The sequence below is a fragment of the Coregonus clupeaformis genome, chromosome 13 (genome assembly GCF_020615455.1).
Source record: "Coregonus clupeaformis isolate EN_2021a chromosome 13, ASM2061545v1, whole genome shotgun sequence".
Lineage (NCBI taxonomy): Eukaryota > Metazoa > Chordata > Actinopteri > Salmoniformes > Salmonidae > Coregonus > Coregonus clupeaformis.
The window spans coordinates 16,814,218-16,826,017 of NC_059204.1; the positions used below are offsets into that span (position 1 = coordinate 16,814,218).

Here is an 11,800-nt window from a genome sequence, read left to right on the forward strand (position 1 = left end):
CCTGCAGTCAGCATGCCAATTGCACGCTCCCTCAAAACTTGAGACATCTGTGGTGTTGTGTTGTGACAAAACTGCACATTTTAGTGGCCTTTTGTCTCCAGCACAAGGTGCACCTGTGTAATGATCATACTGTTTAATCAGCTTCTTGATATGCCACACCTGTCAGGTGGAAGGATTATCTTGTCAAAGGAGAAAGGCTCACTGACAGGGATGTAAACAAATTTGTGGGCAAACATTTTCTGGGATCTTTTATTTCAGCTCATGAAACATGGGACCAACACTTTACATGTTGCGTTTATATTTTTGTTCAGTGTATATGTACACACAGTTTCTATATGTACACAAAGCTCCATCTCCGCAAGCTATACATCTGCCCCGGTCAGTTTGTCAATGTGGTTCAGAACATTTCTGTCGTAATCTCGTCTTCTGTCAAGATGTCTTACTAACCGGTTCCCCCTCGCTCTCAGATGCTATTCCAACCACAGGCTCACCAGCAGCTCCCTCGCCACCCGCTGCACATGAGAGGCCCCCTCTATGGCCACCCAGGGGTGCCCAGTGCCCCTCCGGCCCCAGCCATGGCTCAGAGTGTTGCACCGTCCCCCGGCATGGCTGGAGCTCTAGCTAGTGCTACTGCTAACGATCCTACCGGCCATTTCACGAGGCCTCTCCTTCAGAACCAGGCTCCCAGGCCACAGGCCCCACAACCCAACAATGTGTGCGAGAGAATCATGGACCGCCTCAGCGTCATGTTCCCTCACTATAGCAGGTAACGTGCGCACACAAATAGCAAAGACCGTATGATGGGTGTATGAGAGCTGTAGTATTCAATACTGGTTTGTCGTTTCAGGCTCGTGCTGTACAAGTTCATTGGGGAGATACACACAGCCAACGGAGGCTGCCTGACCGCCCTGTCCTATGATGAGGTTATCAACAGAGTGGCCCAGCTCATCCTGGACCACCAGGACACCACCAGGGTAAGAGCCCCAAAGTAACTTGCACTAAGGACTAGGACCATACTACACCTTTCGGCATACGTCTTCGTACTTGCTCTAGTTCTGTGTCCCCTCTGTCAGGGATAATATTTATTTTTGAGAAGATGTAGAACTACAAGGGAACTCAATTAAAATATTTTGCAATGGAGAGGCTTCCATTGAAAATGTATCACGTCCTCGGATTCACATTCACTTCTAGGTTAGAGAATACCCACAACAGTTGGCTTCCGTATGAGTAACGTGTGTATGTGCGTATCCAGGAGCAGCTGAGCAGTGTGGGTAAAGGTGACCCCGGGGCCCAGCTGTGTGGGACCCCTTCTTGCTCCGACTCCCCTGCCTCAGTCCGCTCCACTGGAACCCCTCCCACCGCCCACGTCTGGAAGAGAGTGGGCGCCCACGGACACTCCCAGGCCAAGGCGGTGAGTTCAGCTTTCTCTTCACACTGATTCATGCACAGTAATCACAGCAGGACTCAACTCTTCTGGTCAGACATGCTGGATGTACAGACACAGAAGAGGTCAAATTCAGGTCGAATGGCCGCCGTTTTGCGAGCTCCAACCCAACTTTGTTATTTTGTGATTCTTTTGGCGTTTATTTTTACTTTCTTTTCACAATATATCTGCTATCATTTCTTATAACCGATAATACATTTTGAACATCAGATTGGCAGTTACTTACCTCAATTCCGACATCAACTTCAATTAATCTGCCCTGGGCTCTTTCTGTAATTCCGACCCAATTTTCGGGGGAACCAAGAGGAAACGCTGGCGTTGGAGGCAAGCGAGGGGGAGTCCTGGCGAGATTAAGGCAAAGGGAAAACCAGCCACCTCTTCCCTCCATTCTATTGGACAATGTACAGTCACATGATAATAAGATGGATGACCGCCAGGTGCGGATTTGCTACCAACGGGACCCTCGTAACTGCAATATTCTCTGCTTTTCTGAAACATGGCTTTTGGACAAGATACCCCCAATGGCTATACAACTCAATGGATTCTCCATTCACCGACAGGACAGTGGAGTCAGGGAAATGGAGAGGGGGAGGAGTTTGCCTCTTCATCAACAACAAATGGTGTGCTGACTCGAGCGCAGTGGAAGTCTCGACCCATTGTTGACCCGTCTTGGAATACCTGATGGTCAAATGGCAACACTTCTACCTCCCCGAGGGAGTTTTCAGCTGTTATTGTGACTGTTGTATACATTCCACCTCAAGACAAGAAAAATAACAAGCTGGCACTTAATAAACTATACGAGGCTATAAAGAAGCAGGAAAACTCGCACCCCAAAAAAAATTATTAATAATAAAACATATTTGTATTTCTTGTATTTAAAAAATTGCGCCACTAGGGGCTGATAAAGTCCTAGACCACTATTACTCTACCCACAAGCAAGCATACAAGGCCCTCCCTCGTCCCCCATTCGGCAAATCTGATTATGACTCCGTACTCCTGCTTGCTGTTTACAAGCAGAAGCTCAAACAGGAAGGACCTGTGAATCGCTGCATTGAGAAATAGTCACTAGAATTAGACATTATGCTACAGGACTGCTTTGTTAGCGCTGATTGGAATATGTTCCGAAACTCCGCCGATAACATTGACGAGCAAACCACCTCTGTCACCGGCTTCATTAGGAAATGCACCGGCAACGTTGTCCCAAGTGAAGGTTCGCTGCGTCCCCAATCAAAAGCCCTGGGTTAACCGAGGTTGGCGCTAAAGGACAGGGCTACCGCACACAAGGCTATCGCAGACAACCCCGAGGCTACGGCTGAAGACCGGAACAAGTACAAGAAATCCGACTACGCCCTCCGCAGAGTCATCAAACGAGCAAAAGGACAATATAGGAATAAGGTGGAATCCTATTACATTTACATTTTAGTCATTTAGCAGACACTCTTATCCAGAGCGACTTAGTTAGTGAGTTAGTTTTTCTTTTTTTATACTGGCCCCCCGTGGGCCAAATGAACAGGCTCCGACACCTGCCGCATGTGGCATGGCTACAGTCCATTACGGATTACAAAGGACGACTGAACAGTGATCTGCCCAAAGATTCCTCTCTACCAGACGAACTTTGACAAGAAGACCGTGCGTGACGGCCCCCACTGACCCAGAGGAATGGGTGTTCTTGCTCTGAGGCCAAAGTGAGTAAGGTCTTTAATCAGGTCAACACTCGCGGGGTTGGACGGTATTCCAGAACTCCCTGTTCACCCACGACTGCATGGCCACGCACGACTCAAACACAGTCATGGAGTTTGCTGACGACACAATGGTGGTAGGCCAGATCACTGACGATGATGAGACTGCATACAGGGAGGAGGTCAGTGACCTGGCAGTGTGGTGCCGGAACAACAACCGCTTCCTCAACGTCAGACCAAGGAGCTGATCATGGAGGGGAAATGCTGCTCTTCTCTATGCATAATTTGGTCTGAGGAGACATTATTATTTATTTATTTTAGGGGTTAGATCGGCTTTAATATTGCAGATTGTAACTTCCATCAATGTAATTGTCTGCATCACTTCCAATCCCCCATATGTTTTTTCCTCGCATATATATATATATATATATATATATATATATATATATATATATATACACACACACAGTGGGGGAAAAAAGTATTTAGTCAGCCACCAATTGTGCAAGTTCTCCCACTTAAAAAGATGAGAGAGGCCTGTAATTTTCATCATTGGTACACGTCAACTATGACAGACAAAATGAGAATGTTTTCCAGAAAATCACATTGTAGGATTTCTTAATGAATTTATTTGCAAATTATGGTGGAAAATAAGTATTTGGTCAATAACAAAAGTTTCTCAATACTTTGTTATATACCCTTTGTTGGCAATGACACAGGTCAAACGTTTTCTGTATGTCTTCACAAGGTTTTCACACACTTGCTGGTATTTTGGCCCATTCCTCCATGCAGATCTCCTCTAGAGCAGTGATGTTTTGGGGCTGTCGCTGGGCAACACGGACTTTCAACTCCCTCCAAAGATTTTCTATGGGGTTGAGATCTGGAGACTGGCTAGGCCACTCCAGGACCTTGAAATGCTTCTACGAAGCCACTCCTTCGTTGCCCGGGCGGTGTGTTTGGGATCATTGTCATGCTGAAAGACCCAGCCACGTTTCATCTTCAATGCCCTTGCTGATGGAAGGAGGTTTTCACTCAAAATCTCACGATACATGGCCCCATTCATTCTTTCCTTTACACGGATCAGTCGTCCTGGTCCCTTTGCAGAATAACAGCCCCAAAGCATGATGTTTCCACCCCCATGCTTCACAGTAGGTATGGTGTTCTTTGGATGCAACTCAGCATTCTTTGTCCTCCAAACACGACGAGTTGAGTTTTTACCAAAAAGTTCTATTTTGGTTTCATCTGACCATATGACATTCTCCTAATCCTCTTCTGGATCATCCAAATGCACTCTAGCAAACTTCAGATGGGCCTGGACATGTACTGGCTTAAGCAGGGGGACACGTCTGGCACTGCAGGATTTGAGTCCCTGGCGGCGTAGTGTGTTACTGATGGTAGGCTTTGTTACTTTGGTCCCAGCTCTCTGCAGGTCATTCACTAGGTCCCCCGTGTGGTTCTGGGATTTTTGCTCACCGTTCTTGTGATCATTTTGACCCCACGGGGTGAGATCTTGCGTGGAGCCCCAGATCGAGGGAGATTATCAGTGGTCTTGTATGTCTTCCATTTCCTAATAATTGCTCCCACAGTTGATTTCTTCAAACTAAGCTGCTTACCTATTGCAGATTCAGTCTTCCCAGCCTGGTGCAGGTCTACAATGTTGTTTCTGGTGTCCTTTGACAGCTCTTTGGTCTTGGCCATAGTGGAGTTTGGAGTGTGACTGTTTGAGGTTGTGGACAGGTGTCTTTTTATACTGATAACAAGTTCAAACAGGTGCCATTAATACAGGTAACGAGTGGAGGACAGAGGAGCCTCTTAAAGAAGAAGTTACAGGTCTGTGAGAGCCAGAAATCTTGCTTGTTTGTAGGTGACCAAATACTTATTTTCCACCATAATTTGCAAATAAATTCATTAAAAATCCTACAATGTGATGTTCTTTCCTCAATTTGTCTGTCATAGTTGACGTGTACCTATGATGAACATTACAGGCCTCTCATCTTTTTAAGTGGGAGAACTTGCACAATTGGTGGCTGACTAAATACTTTTTCCCCCCACTATATATATATATTTTTTTTCCTTTATTACTTTCCAACCCCACCACCCCACCCCTAATTGGAGTAAACTAGTGAACAACAACACTTAGGCCTCCTACTTCCAGCTTATACATACTATATAAATTTGATGGACACAGTCAATTTTACAATAATTATTTTTTGTTTGTTTTTACTCCTGAACTTCCTCTACCCTCAACCTCTCTGATCATTTTCATGATGTCCATCCGGTTTGCTTCTATATGCCATATATTTTTAACTGTGCTCTTTCACAAAAGCTCTCAACCTGCAACCTATATACTTATTATGGACACAGTATGCTTTACATTAGTTATCTTGTTATTAGTTATTAGTCCCATCCTTCAGCTCCATTCAACATCTCCCATCTATCTTTTAACACCATCCATATTGGATTTCTATTTGCCATATATTTTAACTGTACTGTGTTGTTTCACAAAAGTTCTGAACACTTCTATTCTCATTGTTTCTACAGATTGTGAATTGAAAATAAACATTTTTGCTAATAGTATTATTATACACTGCTAAAAAAAATAAAGGGAACACTTAAACAACACATCCTAGATCTGAATGAATGAAATAATCTTATTAAAAACTTTACATAGTTGAATGTGCTGACAACAAAATCACACAAATTATCAATGGAAATCAAATGTATCAACCCATGGAGGTCTGGATTTGGAGTCACCCTCAAAATTAAAGTGGAAAACCACACTACAGGCTGATCCAACTTTGATGTAATGTCCTTAAAACAAGTCAAAATGAGGCTCAGTAGTGTGTGTGGCCTCCACGTGCCTGTATGACCTCCCTACAACGCCTGGGCATGCTCCTGATGAGGTGGCGGATGGTCTCCTGAGGGATCTCCTCCCAGACCTGGACTAAAGCATCCGCCAACTCCTGGACAGTCTGTGGTGCAACGTGGCGTTGGTGGATGGAGCGAGACATGATGTCCCAGATGTGCTCAATTGGATTCAGGTCTGGGGAACGGGCGGGTCAGTCCATAGCATCAATGCCTTCCTCTTGCAGGAACTGCTGACACACTCCAGCCACATGAGGTCTAGCATTGTCTTGCATTAGAAGGAACCCAGGGCACCATGACTGACCCACCGCCAAACCGGTCATGCTGGAGGATGTTGCAGGCAGCAGAACGTTCTCCACGGCGTCTCCAGACTCTTGTCACGTCTGTCACATGTGCTCAGTGTGAACCTGCTTTCATCTGTGAAGAGCACAGGGCGCCAGTGGCGAATTTGCCAATCTTGGTGTTCTCTGGCAAATGCCAAACGTCCTGCACGGTGTTGGGCTGTAAGCACAACCCCCACCTGTGGACGTCGGGCCCTCATACCACCCTCATGGAGTCTGTTTCTGACCGTTTGAGCAGACACATGCACATTTGTGGCCTGCTGGAGGTCATTTTGCAGGGCTCTGGCAGTGCTCCTCCTTGCACAAAGGCGGAGGTAGCAGTCCTGCTGCTGGGTTGTTGCCCTCCAATGGCCTCCTCCACGTCTCCTGATGTACTGGCCTGTCTCCTGGTAGCGCCTCCATGCTCTGGACACTACGCTGACAGACACAGCAAACCTTCTTGCCACAGCTCGCATTGATGTGCCATCCTGGATGAGCTGCACTACCTGAGCCACTTGTGTGGGTTGTAGACTCCGTCTCATGCTACCACTAGAGTGAAAGCACCGCCAGCATTCAAAAGTGACCAAAACATCAGCCAGGAAGCATAGGAACTGAGAAGTGGTCTGTGGTCACCACCTGCAGAACCACTTCTTTATTGGGGGTGTCTTGCTAATTGCCTATAATTTCCACCTGTTGTCTATTCCATTTGCACAACAGCATGTGACATTTATTGTCAATCAGTGTTGCTTCCTAAGTGGACAGTTTGATTTCACAGAAGTGTGATTGACTTGGAGTTACATTGTGTTGTTTAAGTGTTCCCTTTATTTTTTTGAGCAGTGTATTATTGATCGATTGACTGACTTTTCAGATCACCCATTAGTGCTATCTGCAGGGTTAGCTCCAGGTAAATATTGCAATCCTTCAGCCATTCCTGGACCTTTCAAGCTACAAATTAACAGTACCAAAACAAAAGATCTAATGATTCTCTTCACAGCAAAATCTGCAGAGCTGGGAAGATTGTATCCCCCTTATAAATAACATTCTATTGGTAGCAAGAATTTGGTATAATAATTTAAATAGAAAAATTATAAGTTTTGAATCTGGCGTCGTTTTGCGTATCAGTTCATAAACACTGAGGAGACTTTGATCTTATTGCACCTGAGAAAGCCCACAGAGCGTGTTAGTCACCACTAGTGCTGTTACGGTGACCGTATCACCGCCACACTGGCGGTCACGAGTCATGACTGCAGTTAAATTCCACATGACCGTTTAGTCACGGTAGCTAGGCTTCTCCAAAACCGCGCTCTGATGCTGCTGATGGTCATTAGTAGCCTACCAAACTTGCTAACTGCCTGGTACTCAGCACTCTATTGTCCCTCTAATCACTCTGACCTCAATGCAAATGTAATCGAAAATCAAATCAAACACTTAATGAGAGCCCATGAGCTAATGTTACGCAACATTTCTATAGGCTATGCAATAGCGTGAGAATAGTTTTGATGGTCTCTATTAAAAAGAGGATCCCATCAGCTTTTAGGCCTACTATATTTATTTCTCTACTTTCCTAATATTAAGCACATTGTTTCACTTTACAACAGGAGTATAGCCTACCTGGCTGGTATGAAAATGAACCACAGGAAAAACGTCCTCCATTCGCTATTTAAGTGTATAGATGACATGTCTTTTTTTTCCTCTGCCCGTCCCTGTTCTGAGACAGGTGCATGATAATGGTCCATTCTAAATCAAAACTAATTTCACACATTATTTAGTATATTTAAAGACCAGATTAGTCTGATGGTTGACAATATCACTTGTGAATGATGCCCAGCGTTTGCAGTAAGACAAGAAACAGCGCATGCCTCTTTTTCTCAACTTTTTCAAATCATAGAAGCACACCTCATGTAGCCTAGCCCGTAGGCACATATGTTTGTATCACAACTAAAGTGACCAAATATCTTTATTAAAATTAAGCACATTAATCCGCTTTACAACTAGTGTAGAGCCTAACTGGCATACATAGGCGGTGCATGAGTTTCAAGTTTTCACCATAAAAATTCACCTTTTATAATAAAGCATTCCATGCATAATCACATTTGAGAAGTGTTTTTCTGCTTATTGATTGCATTTTGGAACATTCGCGTGTAGCCTACTGCCGTGTGCACATTCCTGCGCTTATAAGTGAAGAAATGGCCTAATTCAATATTTTAAGCTAAATGTTCTTATCTGTTGCATCAGCCTCATTGCTTTTTAAAAGTTTTTTTGATGTGAGTGGTTGTATTAATTTAGGATCTATCACGTCCCACAACCGTCCCAGAGTATATTTGGAATATTTATTTCTCGCACAGAAGGACAAGTTGACCAATAGAATGTCAACTTTTGTACTATGGGGGATGGTAGATTGACAGAGGCTAGTGCTTTTGCTGTTTGTTAGGCCTACTCATCTTGTTGGCTGACAAAGTAAATGTGTACAGTTCTAACATCTTCAATATGCACCTCTGAATTCGATAAGGTTGCGTCCCCGATGTGCCTGTCTTCACCTGTAGCCTATTTTGGAGCTGAGATGCCTGTGAGAAGGACCCGATCACGTGACTTGCTTTGGCTAATAAGAATTGAGATATGTGAGTGAGAGGTGCTTCAGAGCATGGTGATTGGCAGCCGGGAGAAGGGAATTATAATTATTATATTCAGCCCAAGGGCAAAATGGCTACTTTGGCCGCAAGGAATGGAATTTTTTTTTTAGGGGGCATTACGGCCACACAAGGGGATGATGCTGGGAAATCCAAGGCCTGGTGAGAATATTATGTGCTTGTCAAATTGTGAATTAGAGACTGATGAAGTGTGTGCAGCCTGCGCAAGAAACAAAGCCGAGCTCATGACTTTTAATTCAACTTTTTTCAAATGATCATTAGTCGCGTCGTGCAGCATTAGAATGTATTACAATTCAAAACATATAGCCCAAAGTTTGTATCACAACTGAAGTTGCATAAATAACTCTAAATGAAGCATATAGGAGGACCTGTTTCTTTGTTAACCGCTAAACACATAATAGCCACATGTGCACACTCCCTTGGAAATCATTTGGAGAAAATATCCTTTCTATTTTATTCAGGTATGTTTAGTTGTATTCTTCATACTGTCAAATAATGCCACGGGATTCTAAGCAAATCTTGTCTGCAAAATGAACTAGTGTAGCCCACAGCCATACGTCATAGCCAGATCAGGGCCTAACATAAGGATAACTCAGAGTATGCTATTCTGTTCTTCTGAAATAGACATTTAGACCGGTCTAAAATAATGCATTTATTAGCCTTTTTAAAATGTGATGTTCCAAAGGTCTGCATCAGTGGCTTGTAGGCCAGGAGATGCTAAACGTGTTTGTTAATTTGGTCAATTACCGTGAGACCGGCAGTTATTTACTTGACAATCACCGGCTGACAATTTATGACCGCCACGGCCCTAGTCGCCACTAGCATACCCTTGAGGGTGTATTTACGGATGTAGGCTAAAAGCCTATGCAGGGACTTTGAATCTATTCCCAGAATTGGACCACAGAGACTAAGCATCGACGGGCTGCAGTGGAGCGGGTCGAGAGCTTAATGTTCCTCGGTGTCCAAATCACTAAGGACTTAAAATGGTCCAAACGCTCAGTCTTGAAGGCGCGACAGCGCCTCTTACCCCTCAGCAGGCTGAAATGTTTCGGCATGGGCCCTTAAATCCTCAAGAAGTTCTACAACTGCACCATTGACAGCATCTTGACTTGCTGCATCACTACTTGGTATGGCAACAGCACCGCCCTCGATCGCATGGCGCGACAGAGAGTGGTGCGGACAGCCCAGTACATCACTGGGGCCAAGCCCCCTACCATCCAGGACCTCCATCAGGCATTGTGAAAGGAAGGCCCAGAAAATCGTTAAGACTCCAGCCACCCAAGACGGACTGTTCTCTCTGCTTTCGGGTACCGGTGCATCAAGTCTGACACCAATAGGCTCCTGAACAGCTTCTACGCATATACAATCATATACGCTGCTGCTACTTTATCATATCATGATGCCTAGTCACCTTACCCCTATACATATCTACCTCTACCACTCCAGTATCCCAGCACATTGTAAATATGGTGTTGGAACTGACCCTGTATATGTCTTGCTTGCTTCTCGTGTTCTTCTTTTTATTTCTCGTGTGTTTTTGTACAACCTTATGTTATTTTTAATACTACATTGTTAGGTTTAGAGCTTGCAATAAAGGCATTTCTCACTCTACTTGTGCACGTGACATTTAAAGACTTACCTTTTTATTGATTCTGGTCTGTGTCTTGTACAGCTGAACATGGAGGATCCCTGTATCATCTGCCATGAAGACATGTCCCAGGAGGACCTGTGTGTGCTGGAGTGCAGACACAGCTTCCACAGAGAGGTAAGGCCACCTTCATCACACCGATAAGTAGTCTGCAACTGAGTTTGCCCAGCGCTTTTATGTGGCCCTGTGGTTATTTAGGGCTAGCAGAACACAGGAATTGGACATTTCTGTTCTTTGCACTCGGGATTGTTTTGATCAGTCTCTATTTATACCACAGCTTTCTTTTCATCTCCCCTTCTCTCTGTCGCTTTCTCTAGTGTATTAAGTCATGGCTGAAGGAGCAGAGCACCTGTCCCACCTGCAGAGAGCACGCTCTCCTGCCCGAGGACTTCCCTCTGCTGCCTGGCAGAATCCGCAGGGGCCACACGCCCGCCTTCTCCTAAACACTCCCAGCTACCTACCCTGAACCCCTAAACCTCCTAATACCTGAACTCCAAACACATTGATTCCCAGTATATGCTCAACTGCTCAATTCCATACGAAACGCTTCTGTCAAATGTTGCATGTGAAGTTTTTTGACAAGTGTGATTTAACCATTTATTCATCTCCCTACTATGACTGAACAAAAATATAAACGCAACATGCAACAATTTCAAAGATTTTACTGAGTTACAGTTAATAAGGAAATCAGTCAATTGAAATAAATTCATTAGGCCCTAATCTATGGATTTCACATGACTGGGAATACAGATATGCATCTGTTGGTCACAGATACCTTTAAAAAAATAAAGTAGGGGCGTGTATCAGCAAACCAGTCCGTATCTGGTGTGACCACCATTTGCCTCAGGCAGCGTGACACATCTCCTTCGCATAGAGTTGATCAGGCTGTGGAATGTTGTCCCACTCCTCTTCAATGCCTATGCGAAGTTGCACGATATTGGCGAGAACTGGAACACGCTGTCGTACATGTTGATCCAGAGCATCCCAAACATGCTCAATGGGTGACATGTCTGAGTATGCAGGCCATGGAAGAACTGGGACATTTTCAGCAAACCGCCCAAACGACACCATACACGCTATCGACACCGTACATGGTTAAGTGCCTTGCTCAAGGGCACGTTGACAGATTTTTCACCTAGTCTGCTCGGGATTCAAAGTTACTGGCCCAACGCTCTTAACCGCTAGGCTACCTGCCG

The 11,800-nt window shown here is 44.7% G+C and overlaps 1 protein-coding gene across 6 annotated transcripts in view; it reads left to right on the forward strand.

Moving 5' to 3' along the window:
• Nucleotides 1–11,295, forward strand: part of LOC121579355 (E3 ubiquitin-protein ligase TTC3) — a 55,588-nt gene extending 44,293 nt beyond the window's left edge. For all 6 annotated transcript variants that reach the window (XM_045224264.1, XM_045224268.1, XM_045224267.1 and 3 more), the window contains 5 exons: nt 468–766; nt 848–974; nt 1,253–1,411; nt 10,629–10,721; nt 10,922–11,295. In XM_045224264.1, the coding sequence (XP_045080199.1) occupies nt 468–766; nt 848–974; nt 1,253–1,411; nt 10,629–10,721; nt 10,922–11,047 (804 nt within the window). In that variant the 3' untranslated portion in view covers nt 11,048–11,295. The remainder of the gene's footprint in view (nt 1–467; nt 767–847; nt 975–1,252; nt 1,412–10,628; nt 10,722–10,921) is intronic.
• Nucleotides 11,296–11,800: the final 505 nt, after the last annotated feature.